Raw genomic sequence first — 27,456 nt, forward strand, 5'->3', positions numbered from 1 at the left:
CCATCACTCCTCCGTCTGTGCCCCAAAAATCAAAGACCACCTCAATGGGGGTGGTGTGGGCTATGTTGTTGACCCCAGGTGTTGTAATTGTGGTGGCTGGCACAATGCTGACTCACGACAATGCCCCAAACGTCCGTCTATCCCAAGAGAAAAGCCTCCCCGAAGGCTGCGTCAATCTCAACCTCTCCCCCAGCCTACCGAGCCGCATCCCTCTGCGTCCCCTCTGTCTCCAGCAACGCCTTCTTCAACAACACCTGCCGCTGCCTGGCCTCACCTAGCTGCAACACAGCAGTCCCGGCCGTTTCCTAACTCAGCTACAACTGGGCCTTCTCTCCGTCTCTACTCTGATGCTGTCAGGCCTTGTGCCCCCCCACAACCCTCCTCCGGTGACATGACATAGATCATATCCCTCTTACACGAATTTACCAACCGTGTTGAAAGATTCTTTGATACTGTGCTCTGTACCGCCATCTCCAACCTACACAGACTACCCCTGCCTCCAGATGCTACTCAGTCACCCCCCTCTTCTGGTTTGACGCAACCTGGTAGCCTCCCTGTGTGCCCCTCTTGCTCACGGCCTACTCCACCGCCGCCTGGCACCACTGCTGGCGTCCACACCGAGCCTGCCACGTGCCCAGCTGCCCCCGTCCACACACCACGCGCTCATGGACCCGAGGACACCACCCCAGGCTCCCTGTCCCCCACCGGCATGCCGGCACCTGGGGCCCATCCACTCCAGTTCTCCACATCAATTGACCACCATGCGGACATGCTAGTGGACTACATATCTACGCCAAGAAGCACGTCCCCTACCAACCTCTCGACGACCCCCTTGAAACCGACCCTACCGACGTGCACTCCATCACACTCATACTAAAAGGTATGTCCCTCAATGTTGTCAATGCCTATGGCCTGGCACTTGACATTATTAGGGTCCTGCCACGCTTTGCCATAAACAGATAAATTGTACCGGGAACATGCTGACAAAACCCATGACCCTTCAGGCTTTTACTCCCTTAATGCATGAGTCATAAAGGCAAGCATGAACTCCGCATGCTTCCCAGTTGGGCGCTGTAAACGATTCTGCGCTTCACTTCGCACAGGATGTAAGGGGGTGCCCAATAAACTAGCCCCCTCGGGGGCAATCTAATCTAATCCAGTGAACTCCAAGTTCATCGAGTTCGCCATCCATCATCCCTCTAGTGGTTGACCGTGGTTACTCTCGTCAACACCGGACGCCATCACGAATTCTTCAAGGACGTCATCTTGAAGCCACACACCAGCAACCCTGACTGTGAATCTCGACCGGCTGACTGTCATCCAAGCCGCTGAAGTCTACAGGATTAAATGCCAGGTTTTGAAGAAATTCCCAGAATTCTACAAGCCAACAGTAATGGGTAGGACAAGGACACACTATATTAAACACATTAAAATATGCTACAGCACAGCATCACATGTTAGGATACGTCGTGTAGGATAATGTTAAATTTATAAGTGTCTTACTTATTATTATTTGATATATACAGTATATAACTACACTGTAGTTCTCTAGAACCAGTATTTTTTTTTTCTTGCCAATTATTACGATATTTTTCAAAAATTTACAGTAAATGGCTAGTCAAGGTTTTTGTGTAGATTGACTTTTCATGTCTATTTAACACTGATGGATGATTTTTTTAATTTAATGAGTTCCGATATTACCAATTTGAAGTAGATTTATGATAACGTTTCAGATAATTCTGAAGTAGGCACTCAAGACTGACACTGTACTAGCCACTGGTACTAGTGTAAAAACTGAACACATAGAATTAATAGATTCGCAAGAAACACAAGCGCCCTCACTGAGAGACACCTCTGTTGAGAGTAGTGAACACTTCAGCGATCAATCGCATAACGATTTATGTCGTGGAACCCTAAGGTCAGGTAATACATACAATACAACACCTGATTACAGGCAGGATACCTCTCAGTCTTCAGAATCTCACAGTGTCAGATTAGTTCCCTCTTGCATCCACGTATCTTTCAGTTAGTTCTAAGTTGTCTAGCAACTCACTAACCATGGCTACATCTAATACCAGCATGTCATCTAACCAACCTAACATTTGTATTGCCACCCAGTGATCGCATTCGTGAGTTTACGGCGGAGGATGACTATCGTGTAACCACATTTATAAGGTCATGTGAAGATGTAATGAAAAACATTCAATAACAGGCGATGATGAATGCAAGGCGTTTGTACGCGGTCACATCAAAGAAGGAAGTTATGCCAGCCAACATTTGGATGCTAGTGGTCTGGCACATCCTACATATGCGAAGTTTAAGAAGACTTTAATTGGTCTACATGAATTAGGCTCACAGCAGGGTCACCTGAACTGGATGTTTAGGTGGGCTGATCATCTGCCATGGACGCTACGCCCAGAAGACACGATGAGAAGTGTTACCCTTGCTGGCGAGGTCTGTCAAGATATCTTAACCAATTTAGGTGGTTCACCCTGGGTGGACGAGCACAATTATATGTCTCTAGACAGTTTTGCACAATTAATAGAGTTCCTTGGTTTCATTCTAACAATCCGTGACCCGGCATATATTCATGCAAAGACACATGATTATAAGCTCGATGAGGACACTTTGGAGTATGCAGCCAAGACCGCTATTAAATCATCACGTACTCCTCTAGCAAGGACAGTAACACCTGTAGCGTCAATTCAGCAACGAGTTCCCAAGAACTCAGCAACAAAGAAGCAACATTTAGTATGCACTCATTGCAAGAAAAATGGTCATACTGTTGATTTTTGTTACCAACTCCAACGAAGTGGTGCTGAGCCTAAAACCAAACCAACCGCTCAACCACCACAGCGACTAGGCCCACCTAAGACTTATGCTGCTTCAGACCAGACAGCCGACGTGTGGTGTTTATACCATGATTCTCCCGCCCATACTACGGAGGATTGTGTAGCAGCCCGACGATGTAGACAAATAGGGATGGAGTTACCCAGGTATCCCACCACGGTAAGTCGAGTCGTCGCTTTCACAAGAAGTCGGGGGAAGACCAACGTCAGTCCCAGATCGACATAGGGTAGCTACACCACTACCAACACGCTATAACGCTTCTGTTACAGCCTCGTTAATAGCGGCGCTAACCAAAGCGGAAGTGTTATCAATTCCGGCGGGGGGGGTTGGGTCAGTCAAGTTAGCGTTAGACATTGATAAGGGTGCTTGTGCAAACGTACTTTCTTTGGCATTCTATCAAGAGTTACAACATAGATCCCCTCACCGACAATTTTCGATTCGACTTACTGACACCGATCTCTCTGGAGTTTCCGGTACTCAGCTGGACATAACAGGAATGGTAACATTACCACTACGTTTTTCTAGACGTAGTATATCCTTTTCTGTAGATTTTTATGTGGTCCCAGACTTTAATTTACCAGCTGACGGTTTAATAGGTCTTCCAACTCTTAAAACTAATTTGATAGATGTTCAGCCAAGCAAACATACTATCACTGTTAATGGTATTTCCTACAGTGCCATGCACACGTCTGTACCATTGCTCTCCGCAGGGGTGAATGTGTTGTCCAACACTCCTACTACGAGGACGATGGATTATGAGTCAAAGCGAGTCCAAGACCCCACAGACTCACTTTCCCAGCATGATTGTAGCAGCAATAGTTGGACGATCGTACCTGCAGTTTTAACGGGTACTCTCCATTTTCAGAATGAGGAAATCACCAGAGCCACTGTTGTTTTACATGACGTGTACACGGGGACGGATGTAGTCTGTCTTACGGAAACATGCAAGGTTAAAGGCTTATCGTGCGAATCTACATTGAGCACGATTCGTCCTGGTAGTTTAACAGACGTTCTAGTTCTCAACAGAACAGGCGCGTTACGAATATTAAAAGAAGGATGTTATTTGTGTAATTTTCTAGTTTATCATAACCATGTTGCCCAACAGCCTACGCAATTCCCAATTAGTAGTGTTTCACCTTCAATTAAACAAACCAGACAGGGGAGGATAGATCATATAACACCACATGTTAAGGTGATTGATCACCCTCAAGGCAAGACTAAGCTCCTAGAGTTGCTTGCCGACGATCGAAACATTGTAGCTTTACCTGGGGAACAGCTAGGTCACACAAATTTAACCTCACATCACATATCCCTAAAACAAGGCACAAACCCAATTTACATACCAGCTTACCGACTACCACATAGCCAGCGCGCTGTATTCCAGGATATGGTTCAGGATATGTTGGATCAAGAGGTTATCACACATTCAAAATCCCCTTTCAATAGTCCACTATTTTTAGTCCCTAAGAAGAATGGAGGTTGGCTCCCAGTAATTGATTATAGACGCGTCAATGAAAATACTATCCCAGATAGGTACCCAATGCCTGTCTTAAGTGATATTTTACAATCCTTAGGCAAGGATAATGCTGTACTTAAGCAACCTTAATTTGCTTAGCGGTTATTGGCAAATACTTCTGGATGAAAAATCTCGAGACATTGCTGCTTTTAGTACGCCTTTAGGCCATTTTGAATTTCTGCGGATGCCTTTCGGTCTCAGAAATGCCCCACTGACTTTTAAAAGGATGATCAACACCTTGTTCGCAGGGTTGATAGGGACCACAGTATGTGCCTACTTAGATGATCTCATCGTAGTCAGTAAGGATGTAGATACGCATATTGCTAAACTCAGTGAAGTTTTCCAAAAACTTTCTACAGCAGGACTCAAAGTCAACTTTCTAAATGTGAATTTTTAAAATCTAGAATCCAATTCCTTGGTCATGTAGTTGACGGTGACGGCATTCATACAGTTGATGACAAAGTTAAGGCTGTTGCCCAGTTCCCACGCCCTATAACTGTTGATAAAGTACGTAGTTTTCTTGGTTTATCTGGATATTATCTTTCTTTTATTAAAGGTTATGCGACATTAGCGTCACCCTTGACTAAGCTACATAGGAAAGATGTAACTTTTGTATGGAATGTTGAGCAAGAAGATAGTTTTAGTGCATTGAAGACAGCACTTACTAATTAAGCATTTCCTGACTACTCTCAAGAATTTACTCTGTATGCCGACGCCTCAATACAGGGAATCGGCGCTGTACTTATGCGGCTGGACGCACGAGGAATAAATAGAGTGATTGCTTTTGTAAGTCGTAAACTTAATGATTATTCAGTAACGCATCTAGAAACGTTAGCTGTTGTTTGGGCACTGAGGAAGTTTAAAGACATAATTTTTGGTTATAAAATAACCGTCTATACAGATCACGTGGCAGTGACAGCTGTTCCACGGTAAAAATCTTTCAGGTAGACTAGCACGCTGGTATCTGACCATTCAAGAATTTGAACCCGAGTTCAATTATTTACTGGGATGAGCGAATGTGGTCACAGACACTTTGTCCAGAAATATAGCACCAGTGATGCCTCTATCATCGTTCTCCCACTCGCAAGTAAAGGATGAACAACGACTCGATCCATTGTGGTCTACAGTCATTTTCGGGGGAGGAGGCTAATCTTCCAAGGTTACCTCTTCCGTTCAATCAATTTGAACTACAACAAGACATACTCCTTCGCTCCAAGCAGACAACTGAGGGTATTGTTACACAAATTGTCGCACCTGATACACTTCGTGAGACGATACTAATGTTGTATCACGATGCTCCCCAAGCAGGTCACCCCGGACGTGACAAATGTCTGGTGGAGGTCAGAAAGAAGTATTTTTGGAATACTATGAAGAAAGACATAGAATTGCATATTGTTAAGTGTTTGTCATGTGCTCAGCATAAGGGTACAATATCCTACACCAGAACGTCCGTTTGACAGTCACGATCGACTTGTTACAACTTCCGAGGAGTCCTCAAGGATCCTCGTACGTCCTAGTGTGTGTGTATCATTTTTCTAGATTTGTGATTTTAGTCCCACTGAAGGATAAAACAGCCGAATCTGTGGCTTATGCCTTAGTTATTCACCTCATATGTCCTTTTACTACTCCCAAGGTTCTTCTCTCCGACAACGGATTAGAGTTCAAGAACCAACTTGTAGTGCAAATATGTCGACAATACGACATCCAACAAAGTTTTATCTCAGCCTATCATCCACCGGCTAATGGCCTTGTTGAAAGAACCAATTGCAAAATCCTAGAGATTCTTCGTCCAATAGAGAGTCAAATGCACTATGCATGGGAAGATTGGTTACCGCAAGTGGCCGCATCTATTAATGGGTCGATCACCAGCTCTACAGGCAAATCACCCTATTATATTGTTTACGGCATAGACAAACGTCTACCGTATGACGTCCTTACAGACAAGCCATGCCCAGTCTATAATGTGGACGATTTCGCTACCAGGAAAATCAACGTACTCACGGATATTTATGGTCAAGTATGTAAACATTTAGCAGCGTCACGCACTGAAATGATATACAAGCAACATAAACACGCTAAGCATGTCATGCTAGAAATAGGCGATGCTGCTTTGGTGCGAGAACTTGAACGAAAGTCCCAGCTTTCACCCAAGTTTGACGGATCATTCCGCATTATTGCTGAAGAAGCGTGCAACAAATTTAAAATTTTGAAGCCAAACTCACAAACTTCAGACGTTGTGCATGCGGACTGACCTAAAAAGGTCCATTCAGATTCATTCCCCAGGAATGATAATGATGTCTCAGACATCGATGTCCCAGACAACTGTTCAAACAGCAAACACGTCAAATACACCCAGTGTATCTGATGATTATCGTTTAAAACTACGTTCTGCAAAACGTATATAATAACGTTCCTAACATTTATACAATGATATTAACACAAAAAGATTTCTGATCTAATCATTTATTTTTTTTTTTATAATTTCATGAATTCAGTGCCTACACTGGAATGATTCATTTCTTTTTCCAAGCATTTTGCATGCTACAAAAACTTCAACTCAAGCTGCATCAATTAACAAAAGCGAACTAATTGCAAGTATGGTTGGTGCAGGGTTAGGACGAGTGGATGCACAGCATGTGTACTGTATGTGAAAATTCTTCTTGAAGCCTTACAAACAGCCAAGACGAGTTATCTGTTAACTCCAATTTTCGCAGATGAAGAGGGAGAATAATATATCCTTCTGTTAGAGTCAACCCTCAAGCACTATGCTTTCCTCATCCACGTAACTATGCTAGTGCAAAGCAATTTAATACATGGTATGTAGAACCTTTTCCATTATACTCTGATGACACACTGTTTACTCTGGATGTACCAACTGATCTTTTACTAATAGATGAAGACTACTCTTTGTTAGAAGTGGGTGATTTTAGGGTACGATCACGGTGTAAGTCTTCATGTATACATTTACACATATGCCCAGCCTATGTGTGCGCGTTAATTCTGCTTCAAATGGAATATACAAATTGGCGATCATACAAACTAACGTTCGCCCAGCCCTGAAACAATGTAAATATACACCGATTTGCCAGGAAAACTGTTTCATGCGCATCTATATAATGTTCAGTATATATATATATATATATATATATATATATATATATATATATATATATATATATATATATATATATATATATATATATATATATACATATATATCTTTATAAAAAATCACACGGAAAAGGGAAACAACGGAGTGCCTTAGCTTTCTCTTTATTCACATATCTTATCCACGTTTTTCATTGTGGGATTCATATGAAATATATATATATATATATATATATATATATATATATATATATATATATATATATATATATATATATATATATATATATATATATATATATATATATATATATATATATATATATATATATATATATATATATATATATATATATATATATATATAGTTGTTGTTATATATAGTATATATATATATATTTTATTTTTTTATATTTTTTTAAGAAACCTAACGTCACTTTACGATGCCAAGACGGTGGTAACCAGTTAGTTGTGAAAGGTTATTATAAGGCTCTGGATTACTGCACGATAACCTTTAGTTCGTTGAAAACCTTGCCTTCCCATCATCATTTTGCATTGAATTTAAATCTCACTTTGGATCTGATTCCATTGTACCAAGTTTCTAGTTTGAGTCCGTGAACTCAATCTTATGTTAGATAAATTAAAATTTATGTCTTATCTGAAAGAGTCACATTTTACTAATATAGAAGATAAACAGCTATTTTATTTTGTTTTTCACAGGATTTGTTATACCCAGTGTCGCGATCCCACTACTCTTTATACTTGGGGAGTGAATCCTACCCCAAGTTATTAACAAATAAAGGTACAAATAGGGAACACGGCAATAATTATCCCCACCAAATACCTACTCAACTAAATGTACTTGAAAAAGTAAGAACAGTTGAAATAAGTGAATCACAAAAGGGAAGATAATTAATTAATTCAATTTATGTTTTAAAGGGAGTAATGATTAGCAAACATGAATTTAAGGGAATAAGTAATTGTATAATAAAATAAGAGTGATGCCGGAAGGGCGAAAATATACTGTAAGGAGTTAGACCAAACAAATATTACTTAACATTACTATATTACACAAGACATACGAAATATATATATACAACAATCACTACAAAATGATTATCCCTACCAAACAGGAGATACCTTACCACCAGGATCCCTTCCTAGGCCTAACTAAACGTGTCACTTATACCTGATACCCCTAGGGCATTGCACAAGACTGGATAAAGCACTAGACAAGGGTCAAGGCTAGAGAACGAATGGACACGTCTAACCTATGCCACGGGTTTTTCGCTACTGGGGTGGCGTGGGTACGCCGCCGAAAAGCGCGTCTCATCTCACGTGATCCAGACATTTGCTAGATATTTTATATAATTAATTAATACTCTCTTGATTTGAACTTAACAGAGTAAGACAATGATGCATATTAATAACATACATAAATATACAATTAACCTAAGTAACTAAGAACAATAATAATATAATAAGTACAATTAACAATTTATTTATAGCTTGTGTGAAATGGAGGCGTGAACATATGCCTCACGCTATGCGAGTTCCCGAGTGCTACAGGCACGTGACACCAGTTTAAATATTCCCACTACTGTGTAATATTGGCAGTAATATTTTTGTTTTGCTCCTAGAGAACAGTATCATTTTAATTTATCATTGTACATAATATACTCTTCTGTAAGGCACTTAAGACTAGGACCCTAGTAACTGCTGAACCCCAGGTGGCAGTTGTTTAAGTTTAGTGTTTTCACACATATGTATGTAACATGGATAGGTTTATGTAAAGGGTTTTTTTTCTCTCCGAGAAGCTATTTCCCCGTAGAAGCTTGGAAGGTGGTGACCGAGCGATGTATTAGCCCGTTTCATGGCAATAACAATTATATAAATTTAGGTTAATGCATTTAGTTTATATAATCCAATCACCCTACTGTAATTTTCCATAAGCTGTGAGGTGCCATGTGCTGTTCACGTGAAGGGAAATTCCTCTATCAGTAAGCCGACCTTGAGAATGTAGGGTTAGCCCAGCCTCTCCTTCAGAGCTCCCCTCACAGGCACCAGTCTTGACTTGAAGCTCACGAGAATTGGACGGGTGACCAAACTCAGTCAAGCTGAGCCCCGTCCTTAGCTAACACTCACAGCTTACAGTGTTAATTACGGTGCATCTACTTATAGACTGTGACCAATATAGTTTTACCAATAAATGGAGAAAAGACCATTTGGGGTTTGTAACTTAACCCCTCAACTTATTTATATATAAGCCAAGTTAAGGGAACTCTACCCAAAGCTTATACACTCAAATATGACCTAGATGACTGAAATTTGACCTGAATGACTGAAATATGACTTAGATGACTCACCCAAACCTCATCTGTGAGTGGAGGTTGTCCATCTCCTTGAGGAACTGGCAGAAGTGTCGGCCCGTGACCCGCAGCATCTTGTCGTACTGGTAGTGGCTGCAGTACCTGACGAAGCACCTGTGTGAGGGAGGTGGTGGGAGGTTACTCTGTCTGTCTGTCTGTCTGTCTGTCTGACTAAAACACACACACACACTCTCTTCATCCTTGACCACCGACGGGTCAGACGCACCTGGCGCTGCTCAGCAGCAGCCAGGTCAACTGTTATGTTGGCCCATACCAGCTCTCTCCCCTGAACCCTCCTCCCCACCGGAATATCAACAAGTTCTCGCCAGAAGTTACTATTTCATCTGGGAAAGGAATGGAACTAGTGTTGAATAGTGGTGAACAGTGCTTAAGTCAGTGAAAAACAACTCGGCAGTTGAGTCTTACCCAAGCTAACCTTCACACAGTGAGGTCCCAGGTACCCAGTGATAATTCCCCTGAGACTCCACGATAGAGAGGCCTGGGACCACAACTCAGACCACGTGGTGTCCCCATGATGCTACGACACCACGTAGTGAATGAGTTGCTACAGCATCATGTGAAGTTCCTCATACACCATCTGTGAGGGAATTACTACGCCATGTGATGCCCCTCATAACACCATCTGTGAGGGAATTACTATACCACATCAGGCCCCTCATACACCATCTGTGAGGGAATTACTACACCACATCAGGCCCCTCATAACACCATCTGTGAGGTAACTACTACATCATCAGGCCCCTCATACACCATCTGTGAGGGAATTACTACACCACATCAGGCCCCTCATAACACCATCTGTGAGGTAACTACTACATCATCAGGCCCCTCGTAACACCATCTGTAAGGGAATTACTACACCACGTCAAGCCCCTCACAACTCCACCTGTGAGGGAACTAGTACTCCACGTGATGCCCCTCATAACACCATCTGTGAGGGAGTTACTACACTACGTGTCTGCTGTTCAACACCTCAGCTTACATGATCTTCGTGTGTAAACATTAATCTGTATGTTCACTCCATATGTTCCTTCACCTTTCTCTGATGAAGGCTTTTGTTAAACCACCAATGTATGCAATAAGTCATTTGTGTCCAATGTATATTTTCAGCCTTCGGGCTGCAAACTTTTTCAATAAACCGTTTATTATTATTATCTCACACACACACACACACACACACACACACACACACACACACACACACACACACACACACACACACACACACACACACACACACACACACACACACACACACACACACACACACACACACACACACACACACACACACACACACACACACACACACACACACACACACACACACACACACACACACACACACACACACACACACACACAGGAAATTTTTAACTACTGGAGAAGAGGGTCTTACCTGCCGAAGAACCTGAGGTGGTCATTATCATCCCCTTGGCGGGTGACGATAGCACAGGCGTTGGCGAGCTTACGGAAGATAGAGTCAGGATAGATGTGGTGGATATTGAAGTCAGCATTACGACATCCAGCTGTCTCCTTGATCACCTCCCACACCACCTCACCGTACTCCGCCTACAGGTGAGAGAGAATGAGGAAGAGGGTGTTACTGAGAGAGAGAGAGAGAGAGAGAGAGAGAGAGAGAGAGAGAGAGAGAGAGAGAGAGAGAGAGAGAGAGAGAGAGAGAGAGAGAGAGAGAGAGAGAGAGAGAGAGAGAGAGAGAGAGAGAGAGAGAGAGAGAGAGAGAGAGAGAGAGAGAGAGAGAGAGAGTGTGTGTGTGACGGAAAAGATACAGCAGCTTGTAATTAATTGCCACTTCATTTTCTCTTTTGTTATTATTGTTAGTTGTTATTGCTATTTCTCGGTCCAAATCCTACTAGGCCCCAACCTAACCTAACCTAACCACTGAAACTGCATTGCATTAAGACGAGGGCCCCTTATAATTAGGGGCCCATTAGGACTGAGGACCATTTTATCAGTCACACTTTGATGTCATAGCTGCTGTCACCTCCCCCCTCACCTGTGTAAAGGTAAAAGGTAGGAGGTAATTAACTCTCACGTGTCATCTCCCGGGCAGTGGTTCTTGAAGGTTCCCCAGGGTGAGTAGGTTAGGTTAGGTTAGGTTAGGTTAGGTTGACCTTATTTACCTTAGGGCCACCCACTAAGAGAAAGAGAGAGAGAGAAAGAGAGAGAGAGAAAGAGAGAAAAAGATACAGTGAGAAAAGGAGAAATTGAGTGAGAAAGAAAGAGAGTGATAAAGAGAGAGAGAGAGTGAGAAAAAGATAAAACAAAAAGACTGAGAAAGAAAACCAGAGAAAGAGTAAGAAAGAGAAGAAAACAGAGAGAAACTAAATTAGAGAAACTATACTAAAAGCTTACACCCAGCTGAGAACATCCGCTCCTCGACACAGGAACACACTCGTCAATATTATTCTCTTAACAGTGAGAGTCGCTCAGTCGTGTAACAAAATCCACCAGTGAATTTTGCGACAACGGGAAAGTAAATATTCTCTTTAAATTCAGGCACAGCATCACGTATATTCAAGACCCAGTACAAGCCCCAGTATTTGCCACCAGTCCAAGGTTAGCTAGACCAACACACATTCAAGACCCAGTACACGCCCCAGTATTTGCCACCAGTCCAAGGTTAGCTAGACCAACACACATTCAAGACCCAGTACAAGCCCCAGTATTTGCCACCAGTCCAAGGTTAGCTAGAACAACACACATTCAAGACCCAGTACACGCCCCAGTATTTGCCACCAGTCCAAGGTTAGCTAGACCAACACACATTCAAGACCCAGTACAAGCCCCAGTATTTGCCACCAGTCCAAGGTTAGCTAGAACAACACACATTCAAGACCCCAGTACACGCCCCAGTATTTGCCACCAGTCCAAGGTTAGCTAGACCAACACACATTCAAGACCCAGTACACGCCCCAGTATTTGCCACCAGTCCAAGGTTAGCTAGAACAACACACATTCAAGACCCAGTACACGCCCCAGTATTTGCCACCAGTCCAAGGTTAGCTAGACCAACACACATTCAAGACCCCAGCACGCCCCAGAACTTAACAGCGAAACGACTCACCAACCCAACAGCCCAAGAACCCAACAAGCTGACAAAGATAATAAAATAAATACACAAAGTAATTAAGTAGAATAGGTAGTGAAAGTCTTGATACTTCCTGGTGAGTGTGGGAGGAAGGAGGGGGAGGAAGATGGATGTCTCTCTCTCTCTCTCTGGCAACAAATTAAAGAGTAGTGTCAAGGAACGCGTAAACGGGGGATGAGTAATGTTTCATCCATTCAGAGAGAAGGAGAAGAGGAAGGAGGAAGAGGAGAGGAGGAGGAGGAGGAGGAGGAGGAGGAGGAGGAGGAGGAGGAGGAGGAGGAGGAGGAGGAGGAGGGGGTGTAGTAAATCTAGGAGAGAGATGATAGAGGTGTGACCCAGATTGTGACCCAAATTAAGGTGGAATAATAATAATAATAATAATAATAATAATAATAATAATAATAATAATAATAATAATAATAATAATAATAATAATAATAATAATAATAATGATAATAATAAAGCTGTAGGAGGAAAATAAATAACATTAAACACCAGAATAAATAAACAGAAACGAATACAAATATATATCAGATTTTTTTCTTAATAACGTTTTATATAACATACACAAGGAGGGAGGGAGGAGACGAGGGGGGGGACGGGGAGGGAGGAGGGGGAGGGACGGGGAGGGACGGGGACGGGACGGGGGACGGGGAGGACGGGGACGGGGACGGGACGGACGGGAGGGGACGGGGGGAGGAGGACGGGACGGGGAGGGACGGGACGGGAGGGACGGGGAGGAGGACGGGACGGGGAGGACGGGACGGGGAGGGGAGGGGACGGGATGGGACGGGAGGGGACGGACGGGGAGGGGAGGGGAGGGGGAGGGGGGACGGGGAGGGGAGGAGGGGACGGGGACGGGACGGGAGGGGACGGAGGAGGGGACGGGACGGGACGGGGAGGGGACGGGAGGGACGGGACGGGACGGGGGGAGGGGACGGGAGGGGAGGACGGGACGGGGACGGACGGGAGGGGACGGGACGGAGGGAGGGGACGGGGGAGGGAGGGGACGGGAGGGAGGGGAGGGGACGGGACGGGGGGAGGAGGGAGGGGAGGGGACGGACGGGACGGGACGGGGACGGGACGGGAGGACGGGACGGGGAGGGAGGGGACGGGACGGGGGGAGGGGACGGGACGGGGAGGACGGGAGGACGGGGACGGAGGGGACGGGACGGGACGGGGGGAGGGGACGGGGAGGACGGGAGGGGAGGGGGGGGGAGGGGAGGGAGGGAGAGGGGACGGAGGGAGGACGGGAGGGGAGGGGACGGGACGGGAGGGGACGGGACGGACGGGAGGGGAGGGGAGGGAGGAGATGGGACGGGGAGGGGAGGGGAGAGGGAGGGAGGGGACGGGGAGGACGGGGAGGGGACGGGGAGGGGAGGGACGGGGAGGGGAGGAGGGGAGGGGACGGGGAGGGAGGGGATGGGAGGGGAGGGGACGGGAGGGGACGGGAGGGGGACGGGGAGGGAGGGGAGGGGAGGACGGGGAGGGGAGGGGGAGGGGACGGGAGGGGAGGACGGACGGGAGGGGAGGGAGGGGAGGGGACGGGACGGGACGGGGAGGGGAGGGGACGGGGAGGGGAGGGGACGGGAGGGGGGGAGGACGGGGGACGGGGAGGGACGGGGAGGGGACGGGAGGGGACGGGAGGGGACGGGAGGGGACGGGACGGGACGGGGAGAGGGAGACGGGAGGGGAGGGGACGGGATGGGGACGGGACGGGACGGGGAGGGAGGACGGGGAGGGGACGGGACGGGGAGGGGAGGGGAGACTCACCTATCCCCTCTCCCCAGTGAGCCACCACTTTTAACTCTCGCCTAAGTGGGTTAACTCACTAAGTGGCCGGAACACTCAGGGTCGTGTTGTAGGAAAAAGGTTTCTCATGGCAGCGAAAACAGAATATCTCCGATACTTATATAGAGAAATATTGTTTATCTTAATTTATTCTTCACTCTAATGTCCACAAAATAATGTAACCAAACCAACCCAACCCAACCCAACCCAACCCAACCCAACCCAACCCAACCTAACCTAACCTAACCTAACCTAAATTAACGACAGAGAGACGAGCAGACAGGACGGAGAGTTTGACGGGTGGGCGAAGTGACGGGACAAAGATCTGGGTATTTGTATAGTCGTATTGAGGTGTACAATCGCCTGCACTTATACCTGGTACAGTGACTGGCACGTTTGGTGAGATGTGGCAACTCTGTGGAAAGCTTACCTATCATCCTTAGTCTGGCTACTATTGTGAGGCTCCTTAGGGCCACTCCTGGGAGTTTTAACAAGATGTAAACAAACAGTGTAATGTACTCCCAACACCTGTAAACTAGCACCATACAGTATACAGGATGTCCCAGAAAATTGTCTCTAAAATAATGTTGTTCGGAAAAGTACATTACACAAAATTCTTTATTTATTTTTGCTGTATTTTAATGCCAAAGTCTGAAAGTTTTTTTTCACACCACATGTTCAGTGTAAGCCCCTTTCACACCACATGTTCAATGTTTGTATTCTAACGGCTGGATTGTTCATCACTCTTGGGAAATTTTCAAGTGGAATATTCTGAATTCCACGTCGGATGTTGTCCTTGAGTTGTTCAAGGTTCCTTAGTTTCTTGTTGGCGTAAATCCCATCCTTTAAATACCTGCAGTAGAAATTCTCTAATTTCCCTTGCGGTATGTGGAGGAGTTCCATCTTGCTGGAACCACAGAGTTCTCGTACGTATTTGCCCATTCCTACGACGAACTTGTCTGCGCAGTTCTGGAATGTAGAAGTCCTCTAACATCTGACGATCACTTGATTGACAGTCACTGTTCTTCCATCACCACCCTCGAAAAAGTATGGTCCAATGATACCATACCAGCCTGTGGTCACCCACATTGTAACTTAAGAACAGACCGAGGAGTTTGTTCAACCCGAAACTAAGGAACCTTGAACAACTCAAGGACAACATCCGACGTGGAATTCAGAATATTCCACTTGAAAATTTCCCAAGAGTGATGAACAATCCAGCCGTTAGAATACAAACATTGAACATGTGGTGTGAAAACAAACTTACAGACTTTGGCATTAAAATAAAGCAAAAATAATTAAAGAATTTTGTGTAATGTACTTTTCCGAACAACATTATTTTATAGACATTTTTCTGAGACATCCTGTATTACCTGCCATACCTGTAAATCGGCACCATACATTACCTGCCATACCTGTAAATCAGCACCATACATTACCTGCCATACCTGTAAATTAGCACCATACATTACCTGCCATACCTGTAAATTAGCACCATACATTACCTGCCATACCTGTAAATTAGCACCATACATTACCTGCCATACCTGTAAATTAGCACCATACATTACTGCCATACCTGTAAATTAGCACCATACATTACCTGCCATACCTGTAAATTAGCACCATACATTACCTGCCATACCTGTAAATTAGCACCATACATTACCTGCCATACCTGTAAATTAGCACCATACATTACCTGCCATACCTGTAAATTAGCACCACATTACCCGCCATACCTGTAAATTTGCACCATAGCACATATACCTGTAAATTAGCACCATACATTACCTGCCATACCTGTAAATTAGCACCATACATTACCTGCCATACCTGTAAATTTGCACCATACATTACCTGCCATACTCCAAAAATTTGCACCATACATTACCTGCCATACCTGTAAATAGCACCACACATTACCTGCCATACCTAAATTTGCACCATACATTACCTGCCATACCTGTAAATTAGCACCATACATTACCTGCCATACCAAATTAGCACCATACATTACCTGCCATACCTGTAAATTAGCACCATACATTACCTGCCATACCTGTAAATTAGCACCATACATTACCTGCCATACCTGTAAATTAGCACCATACATTACCTGCCATACCTGTAAAATAGCACCACATTACCTGCCACACCTGTAAATTAGCACCATACATTACCCGCCATACCGTAAATTAGCACCATACATTACCTGCCATACCGTAAATCAGCACCATACATTACCGCATACCTGTAAATAGCACCATACATTACCTGCCATACCCGTAAATTAGCACCATACACACCGCCATACCTGTAACACCATACATATCCTGCCATACCTGTAAATTAGCACCATACATTACCTGCCATACCTGTAAATTAGCATCATACATTACCTACCATACCTGTAAATTAGCACCATACATTACCTGCCATACCTGTAAATTAGCACCATACACACTCCGCCATACCTATAAATTAGCACCATACATTACCCGCCATACCTGTAAAATAGCACCATACATTACCCGCCATACCTGTAAATTAACACGTTATTACCTGCCATACCTGTAAATTAGCACCATACATTACCTGCCATACCTGTAAAATAAACACCATACATTACCTGCCATATCCGTAACACCATACACATTACCCGCCATACCTGTAAATTAACACCATACATTACCTGCCATACCTGTAAATTAGCACCATACATTACCTGCCATACCTGTAAATTAACACCATACATTACCCGCCATACCTGTAAATTAGCACCATACATAACCTGCCATACCTGTAAATTAGCACCATACATTACCTGCCATACCTGTAAATTAGCACCATACACATTACCTGCCATACCTGTAAATTAGCACCATACACTACCGTGCCATACCTGTAAATAAGCACCATACATTACCCACTACCTGTAAATTAGCACCATACATAACCCGCCATACCTGTAAAATTAGCACCATACATTACCCGCCATACCTGTAAATAACACCATACATAACCTGCCATACCTGTAAATTAGCATTACCTGCACATACCTGTAAATTAACACCATACATACCTGCCATACCTGTATTAGCACCATACACTACCTGCCATACCTGTAAATAAAGCAACTACATTACACATACTCAAATTAGCACCATACATACCCGCCATACTGTACAAAAGCACCATACATACCCGCCATACCTGTAAATAGCACCATACATTACCTGCCATAACAAATTGAGCACCACACACTCACATGCACCTGTAAAATTGAGCACCATACACATACCTGCCATACCTGTAAATTAGAACACATTACCGCCACACTGTAACACCATACACCTGCCATACCTGTAAATTAGAACTACATTACCTGCCATACCTAAATTAGCACCATACATTACCTGCCATACCTGTAAATTAGCACCATACATTACCTGCTATACCTGCAAATTAGCACCATACATTACTCCCATACCTGTAAATTAGCACCATACATTACCCCATACCTGCAAATTAGCACCATACATTACCTGCCATACCTGTAAATTAGCAATCATACACACTATACCTGTAAATTGCACCATACATTACCTGCCATACCTGTAAATTAGCACCATACATTACCTGCCATACCTGTAAATTAACACCATACATTACCTGCCATACCAAATTAACACCATACATTCCCCTTCATACATGTAATATATATTCCAACCCATATGGAAAAGGGATCGTCTTACCCCACGCATAACCTCCCCCACACATAACCCCCATACATATACCCTCCCCCACACATAAACCCCCACATATATCCTCCCCCACACATGACGCCCCCACATATTGACAGCCTCCTAGAGTGATGGGGAGGAATGATAAGGTGATGGTATTGTACAAGTTGAGCCGGATGCTGGAAGATGCTGACACCAGATGAAAGGCTGGGAGAGGGGAGGGTCCTTTACTGTTGGGGATTAAGAAGAGGAAAAGAGGAAGAGGAGAGGGAGAGTTACTGCAAGATTAAGAAGAAAAAGGAGGAGGAGAGAAGGAGAGAGACAAAAGAGTACTGCTACAGATTAAGAAGAAAAGGAGGAGAAGAGGAGAAGAAGAGCTGCTACAGATTAAGAAGAAAAAGGAGGAGAAGAGGGACAGGAAGAGTTACTGCTACAGATTAAGAAGAAAAAAGGAGGAGAAGAGGAGAGAAGGAGAGAGGAAGAGGGGAAAAGAGAGAGAGAGGAAGAGTTACTAAGCAAAGAAGAACAAGAAGAACTAAAAAGAACAACTAGAACAAGAAAGGAAAAAACAAGAACAAGAACAACAAGAAAAACAAGAAAAAAAAAAACAAACAACAAAACAAACAACAAGAAGAACAAGAACAAGAAGAACTAGAAAAACAAAAACAGGAACAAGAAGACATTTGCCCCAATTAAACTTTCAATAAAAGTTCTGGCCATTTTAGCAAAAGTTATCACCTGGCATGGCGATAAGGGGGAGACAAATGGGAGATAGGTGAGAGACAGGTGAGAGATAAGTGAGAGATAAGTGGGAGATAGGTGAGAGATAAGTGGGAGATAAGTGGGAGATAGGTGAGACAGGTGAGAGATAAGTGAGAGATAAATGGGAGATAGGTGAGAGATAAGTGAGACAAATGGGAGAGGGAGAGACAGTGAGAGATAAGGAGAGATAAGTGGAGAGAAGAGAGATAAGTGGGAGATAAGGGAGATAGGTGAGAGATAAGTGAGATAAGTGGAGATAGGGGAGAGATATGGGAGATAAGGGAGATAGGTGAGAGACAGAGAGAGATAAGTGGAGAGATAAATGGGAGATAGGTGAGAGATAAGGAGAGACAGGTGAGAGAGATAAGGGGAGATAGGTGGGAGATAAGAGAGACAGGTGAGAGATAAGGAGAGATAAGTGAGATAGGTGAAGTAGACAAGGGAGATAGGTGGGAGATAAGGGAGAGACAGGTGAGAGATAAGTGAGAGATATGGAGAAGGAGACACGTGGGGAGAGATAAGGAGAGATAAGGGAGATAAGGAGAGACAGGTGAGAGATAAGAGAGAGATAAGTGGGGTGGATAAGTGAGAGATAAGGAGAGACAGGTGAGAGATAAGCTAGAGAGATAAGTGGAGATAAGGAGAGACAGGTGAGAGATAAGGATAGATAAGGAGAGACAGGTGAGAGATAAGTGGAGACAGGTGAGATAAGGAGAGATAAGTGGGAGATAAGGAGACAGGTGAGAGATGAGAGTGGAGAGATAAGGGAGAGATGAGAGATAAGGGAGACAGGAAGAGAGATAAGTGAGAGATAAGTGAGAGTAAGTGGAGAGGCAGAGAGATGAGTGAGAGATAAGTGGGAGATAAGTGAGAGACAGGTGAGAGATAAGTGGGAGATAAGTGAGAGACAGGTGAGAGATAGAAGTGAGGAGATAAAGTGGGAGATAAAGTGAGACAGGTGAGAATGAAGTGAGAGATAAGTGGGATAAAATTGAGACACAGGTGAGGAGATGGAGGTGAGAGATAAGTGAGGACAGGTGGAGAGATGGGTGAGGATAGGTGGGAGATAAATGGGGACGGTAGGGGGAGATAAGTGGGAGATAAGTGGGACAGAGTGAGAGATAGGTGGGAGACAGGTGAGGGGAATGAGTGAGGAGACAGGTGAGGATAGGTGAGGAGACAGAAGAGGGAGATAAGTGGGACGGGTGAGGATAAGAGGTGAGGAGATAAGAGAGAGGGGAGACAGATTGAGGAGATAGGGAGAAGGAGATGAGGTGGGGACAGGTGAGAGATAAGTGAGAGTGAGGTGGGGAGATAAGTGAGACGGGTGAGGAGATAAGTGAGGACAGGTGAGGATAGAGGTGAGAGATAAGTGGGAACAGGTGAGAGATAAGTGAGAGATAAGTGAGAGACAGGGGGAGATAGAGGTGAGGGAGTGAGACAGGTAGGGAGAGATAAGTGAGAGGATAGAGTGGGAGATAGAGTGAGGAGACAGGTGAGATAGAGTGGGGAGAAGTGAGAATGGGGAGAGATGGGGTGGAGATAAAGAGAGATAAGTGGAGATGGTGAGGTTAGAGTGTGAGGAGATGAGGTGAGATAAGTGGGAGATAAGTGGAGGATGGGTGGGGACAGAGTGAGAGATAGAGTGGGGAGATAAGTGGGAGACAGGTGAGATAGGTGGAGATGAGGTGGGGATGGGTGAGGAGGACAGGTGGGGATAGGTGAGACAGGGTGGAGATAGAGTGGAGATAAGTGGGAGATGGGGTGAGACAGATTGGAGAAAAGTGAGAGAACAGGTGGGGAGACAAGTGAGAGAAAGAGTGAGAACAGGTGAGAGATAAGTGGAGACAGGTGAGAGATAGAAGAGAGATAAGTGGGAGACAGGTGAGATAAGTGAGACAGTGGAGAGACAGGTGAGATAGAGAGTAATGAGAGACAGGTGGAATAAGTGAGAGAGACAGGTGAGAGATAAGTGAGGGATAAGTGGGGAGATAGAGGTGAGACACAGGTGGGGAGACAGGTGGGAGATAAGTGGGAGACAGGTGAGAGAATAGAGTGGAACACAGGTGAGGAGACAGGTGGGGAGATAAGTGAGAGATAAGTGGGAATAGGTGGGACAGGTGAGAGATGGTGAGGATAAGTGGAGATAAGGTGGGACAGGAACAGAGATAGGTGGAATGAGAAGTGGAGATAAATGAGATAGAGGTGAGATAAAGTGAGAGACAGGTGAGGAGATAAGTGGAGACAGGTGAGGATAAGTGAGAGATAGAATTGAGAGATAAGTGGGAGATAGAGGAGGGAGACAGGTGAGGAGATAAAATGAGGATAAGAAATTGAGAGAGATAGAGTGAGAGACAGGTGAGGAGATAAGTGTGAGAGACAGGTGAGAGATAAATGGAGATAGAGTGAGAGATGAAATTGAGACAGGTGGGAGGAGGAAGCACTACAGAGAGAGAGAAATGGGACAAGATAACACAATAAAACAAGTTGAGAGAACATGTGGGGAGAACATACAGAAGATGAAGGAAATAAAGGAAAAATATAATACTGAATAGATAAGAATAAAGAAAGAACGATGGGAAAGATAACAATGGGATAGGTGTGGAACAGAACTACTGCACACACACACACACACACACACACACACACACACACACACACACACACACACAGGCTGGCTGAGTGATGGACATTATCGGAGGAAAGGAGAGGGGAGGGGAAGTTATCAAGGCCGACTGGGAGCGATGGGCACCATTAAGTGAGTCACAAGATGAAGGAAGCGGCTGGATTCAAGGGATGTGCAACTCTGTCACGAGGAGGAGAGGGAGACGGGGGGAGGGGGACGTGGATGTGTGGGAGGATTGGGAAAGGATAAGTGGATAGTGGACACCCTCAGATATGTTCTATAAAGCGAGGGCGAGAGAAAAAGAAAGAAGTGGGAAGATTGGAGTGATGTGTACCACCATCATGAAGAGGGTGACAAGAAGTTGTGATGGTTGCCCAAGGACGACAGAAGGAAGAAGGACAGTATTACAAGAGAGGATAGAGGAAGGGAAGGAAGAAGACTGTACTTGTTTCTTGGCTAGTGTCTCCACCTATATTGTACTGTATATTAAACAAGTTAACAAATTTATTGACAGCTGTAGTACAGTTTCCTATTCTGAGTAATTCAGTCAAGTCTTGACACTGAGGGTGATATCACTGTTCACTGTCACGCAGGACAGAGGTTCATATACAGTAGACGTAATAATCAGTCAATGGGCCAGCAGCAAATTTGGGATAAACAGCAAGAATGTCCTCAAGCACTCCTAATTTAATGTAATAATTACATTCATGATACAATAAGTCAGGTGGCCAGAAGTCTTTGGCAGTGTCACACTCAATAATATAGTGTTCAAGCCTATAGCTTTAAAGGTGTATCCAAAAGTTTACATGCTGAGTGTTCCGGTATGGGTACAGCGTCACTAACTTGCCAGATGTGTCTGTATGTTGGCCACGACTACACCACGTTGTGTGTATGAGTGAGAGGGATGAGATGAGAGAGGGAAGGAGGTAATGGGAGAGGGTTGGAGAGAGGGGTGGCGAGTGAGAGATGACAGAACCAGGGAGAGGTGATGGGCGTGAGAGGGAAAGGTGATGGGCGTGGGGAGGGGGAGAGGGGTGAGGAGGGAGGGGGTGGAGGGCAGGAAGGAGACACAGGGATCCAGTCAGAGGAAGTTATGACGGTGAAGGAGGACTGTGTTAAGATGAATGACGACGCAGCCCTAACCCAGGAGAGGTAAGAACATGCAAATCAGCTGAAACAAATATGATCAGGCAAGACAATTTAGCACGTGATGATGTGTGTGTGTGTGTGTGTGTGTGTGTGTGTGTGTGTGTGTGCGTGTGTGTGTGTGTGCGTAGAGCCAAATGGTCAAGGTCAGGAACAGTGTAGATTAAGAGTCATATAATAAAACTGTGAGAGTAAAGACTGCCAAGAAGCCACAACCAACACCCAGGACCAGCTACTGTGTTGTGTGAGGGGTTAGTTAGGTTAGGTTAGGTTAGGTTAGGTTAGGTTAGGTTAGGTTAGGTTAGGTTAGGTTAGGTTAGGTTAGGTTAGGTTAGGTTAGGTTAGGTTGAGTTAGGTTAGGTTAGGTTGGGTTAGGTTAGGTTGGGTTGGGTCAGGTCAGGGTCAGGTTAGGTTAGGCTAGGTTAGGTTAGGTTAGGTTGAGTTAGGTCAGGTCAGGTTAGGTTAGGTCAGGTCAGGTTAGGTCAGGTCAGGTCAGGTCAGGTCAGGTCAGGTTATACCCTCAGCCCTCATCGCATCACTAAAAAAATGAAATACGAATATAAATGACTTGGTTATCTCTCCTGCTCCTGTTATCCTAATCTAACATCGGCCACTTTGTACGTCCACAATGGCGAACCTGTTCTCCCACCTCATCGCCAGACTCCCAGCTGTGAAAATGAACCTCCACAGCACATTAAATCATCTTCCTCAGGCTTGGCCAATGATGCAGAAGAAAATAAATAATGTGTCGGGGATTGGAAGGGAGGGATGAGAGGATGCAGAGAGGAGTGTTCGGGGGGAATTCGTAGGAGGGGGGGTCAGAAAGAGAGGATTTTTGGTGAAGCTAAAGGGACGAATTGGTCACTGGGAGATCAGAGGGAGAGGTCAGGTGAGGAGGGCTGGAGGTCAGGAAGGCTGGAAAACAGAAGAGGGGTTTAGTTAGTGGCGGTTGGAGTCACCGGTTACAGCGTCATAGTGGCGTGGTGTGACGCTGCCCTGTTGTTTCAGGTGTGTCCATTTTACGTCGAATGCTTCTCGTTGTGTGGCGTGTATGCGAGATTTGAGATGGTCAGTGTGAAGTTAAGATCTTTTTTTTATTGCCACCGAGGGTGCTAGTTTATTGGGCACCCCCTTACACCCTGTGCAAGGTGAAGCGCAGAATCGTTTACAGCGCCCATCTGGGAAGCATGCATAGTTCATGCTTGCCTTTATGACTCATGCATTAAGGGCGTAAAAGCCTGAAGGGTCATGGGTTTTGTCATTCTGTCACATAAAGTAACAGAATGATGAGTGTGTGGGGGAAAATTCCCGGTACAATTTATCTGTTTATTTTATCCCAAATTTGCTAGCCCACACTGATTAGTCTTCAATTAGAATATGACGTCCAATGTGTATGAACCACTGTCTTGCATGGCAGCGAACAGTGCCATCACCCACATGACTCTGACCTATATATACTGCTTATGAATATGATGCATTTCTTTGTGTACGAACCTCTGTCCTGCATGGGAGTGAAGAGCGACATTACGCACATGAATCTGACCTACTGTATATACATATATAGCTGTTAATGAATATGATGTATCTCTTTGTGTATGAACCTCTGTCCTGCGTGGCAGTGAGAAGTGATACCACCCTCAGTGTCAAGACCTGACAATAGGCAAACTGTACTCCAAGCTTTGTCAATAAATTTGTTTAACTAAAATTATCTATTTATGGCAAAGCGTGGCAGGCGAAAAGGGATTTAGTCAGTTTTTTTTTTGTGGGCACTCCCCTTACATCATTGTGTAAGGTGAAGCGCAGAAGCGTTTACAGCGCCCAACAGGGAAGCATGCTAAGTTCATGCTTGCCTTTATGCCTCACGAGTTAATGGCGTAGAAGCTGAAGAGTCAAGGGCGTAGAAGCCTTACTGCTAGGTGAACAGGGACTAATGAGGGCTAGGAAGTAAGTCCAAACAACTTCCACCGGCCTGGGAATCAAACCCGTGACATCTCGCTTGCGAGGCAAGAACGGTACCGCCTCTACCACCGGTCTCCCCGATTTAGTCAGTGTGAAGTTAAGTTGGGATGGTCAGTAAGAGGTCAGGGTAGGGCAGGAGGTCAGGGCAGAGCAGGGCAGGAGGTCAGGGGGTCAGGGCAGGGAGCTGGAGCCGAGTTGTCTGAGGGAGGGCGGTGGCAGCTGAACCAACATTCCGTCTGTGTTACGTGAGTCCTGACGCCTTGTACTGACGCTGCTGTAACTCTCCCCAGTGTGTTCAGGGAAGGGTGTTGTTGGGGGGGGGTAGATGGTGGTGGGGTGGTGTGTGGTGGTGGTGGGGGGTGGTGTGGTGGGGGGGTAGTGTGGTGGGAGGTGTGTGGTGGTGGTGGGGGTAGTGCTGGTGGTGGTGGGGGTGGTGTGATGGTGGTGGGGGTGGTGTGGTGGTGGTGGGTGGTGTGGTGGTGGGGTGGGGGGTGGTGTGGTGGTGGTGGGGGTGGTGTGGTGGTGGGGTGGTGTGGTGGGGTGGTGTGGTTGGGGTGGTGTGTGGTGGGATGGTGTGATGCCGGTGTGTGGAGTGGTGTGGTGGTCAGGGGTGGTGGGGTGGTGTGGTGGTGGTGGTGGTGGTGGGGTGGTGTGGTGGTGGTGGGGTGGTGTGGTGGTGGTGGGGTGGTGTGGTGGTTGGGGTTGGTGTGGTGGTGGTGGGTGGTGGTTGGTTGGTGGTTGGGTGTGGTTGGTGGGTGGGGTTGGTGTGGTTGGTGGTTGGGTTGGTGTGGTGGTGGTTGGGGTTGGTGTTGTGTGGCAGTTGGTTGGGTTGGTGTTGCTGGGTGGTGGGTGGTGTGGCACGGTGTGGGGTGGTGTGGTTGGTGGTGGTGGGGTGGTGTGGTGGTGGTGGGGTGGTGTTGGTGGTGGTGGGGTGGTGTGCTGGTGGTGGGGTGGTTTGGTGGTGAGGTGGTGGTGGTGGGGGTGGTGTGATTGCCGGTGTGTGGGGTGGTGTGATGCCGGTGTGTGGGGGAGTGAGTGGTGGTGGTGGGGTGGTGTGGTGGTGGTGGGGTGGTGTGGGGATGGTGGTTGGTGGTGTGTGTGGTGGTGGTGGGGTGGTGTGGTGGTGGTGGTGGGGTGGTGTGGTGGTGGGAGTGGAATGATGTGGCGATATGATGTCGCATGGTGATGGTTCGGTTGTGTGATGTGGAGTAATGTTGTGTTGTTGTAATTTGTAATGGCAATAATAGGTGTCAATGGTGCAATGTGAAAAAAATTATACATATATATATATGGTGTAACTGGATTTTAGAATTGCTAGTTTATTGTGCACACCATACCCGTCCTGTGAGGGGTGGCAGGCGAGGGATCACAGAGCTGACGCTACAAGGATCAGGTCAATGAGGCAGAGGATTTTTCAGAACACAATCTTCACGTAAAAGTTTCTATCCTCCCATAAACTATGACACAGTGTTTTAGTATGGCCATATCTCTGTCCAAATGCCATATTATATAAACTATGACACGAGGGAACGTATTGCCAGAGGTACTTACATCCTTACATTAGTCTCTTATAACACCTAACAGTCTAATGACCTTGTTATTTGCTTCATAATTATACTTGATACATCTTATTACGGTAGACAATTGATCAACTAACACCTGTGTCACCTCTCTACTCTCCTCTAATTAACCTAAAAGTTCTTTCTTAATTAGTGTCTTCAGGTAAGTTTAATTAAGGCATCAACTCTGTACTGCTTTAGGGAGGAGGGATGGGGGGGGGACCTGTGTGTTACTGGGTAGATGCTAAGGTGTTAGTTCTGTCTCGTGTGTGTTACTGGGTAGATGCTAAGGTGTTGGTTCTGTCTCTTGTGTGTTACTGGGTAGATGCTAAGGTGTTGGTTCTGTCTCTTGTGTGTTACTGGGTAGATGCTAAGGTGTTGTCTCCTGTGTGTTACTGGGTAGATGCTAAGGTGTTGGTTCTGTCTCTTGTGTGTTACTGGGTAGATGCTAAGGTGTTGGTTCTGTCTCTTGTGTGTTACTGGGTAGATGCTAAGGTGTTAGTTCTGTCTCGTGTGTGTTACTGGGTAGATGCTAAAGGTTGTTGGTTCTGTCTCTTGTGTGTTGCTGGGTAGATGCTAAAGGTGTTAGTTCTGTCTCGTGTGTGTTGCTGGGTAGATGCTAAGGTGTTGGTTCTGTGTGGGGTGTTGGTTCTGTCTCTTGTGTGTTACTGGGTAGATGCTAAAGGTGTTGGTTCTGTCTCGTGTGTGTGTTACTGGGTAGATGCTAAGGTGTTAGTTCTGTCTCTTGTGTTACTGGGTAGATGCTAAAGGTGTTAGTTCTGTCTCGTGTGTGTTACCTGGGTAGATGCTAAGGTGTTGGTTCTGTCTCTTGTGTGTTACTGGGTAGATGCTGGGTGTTGGTTCTGTCTCTTGTGTGTTACTGGGTAGATG

General features: G+C 45.4%; 1 protein-coding gene across 3 annotated transcripts in view; it reads right to left on the minus strand.

Annotated features, from left to right (window-relative positions):
• LOC121875442 (soluble guanylate cyclase 89Db-like) overlaps positions 1-27,456 on the minus strand; it is a 92,468-nt gene that overhangs the window by 4,174 nt on the left and 60,838 nt on the right. For all 3 annotated transcript variants that reach the window (XM_042379999.1, XM_042380000.1, XM_042379998.1), the window contains 2 exons: positions 11,264-11,436; positions 9,841-9,957 (listed from right to left, as the gene is read on the minus strand). In XM_042379999.1, the coding sequence (XP_042235933.1) occupies positions 9,841-9,957; positions 11,264-11,436 (290 nt within the window). The remainder of the gene's footprint in view (positions 1-9,840; positions 9,958-11,263; positions 11,437-27,456) is intronic.

The sequence above is a fragment of the Homarus americanus genome, unplaced genomic scaffold (assembly GCF_018991925.1).
Source record: "Homarus americanus isolate GMGI-L3 unplaced genomic scaffold, GMGI_Hamer_2.0 scaffold13802, whole genome shotgun sequence".
Lineage (NCBI taxonomy): Eukaryota > Metazoa > Arthropoda > Malacostraca > Decapoda > Nephropidae > Homarus > Homarus americanus.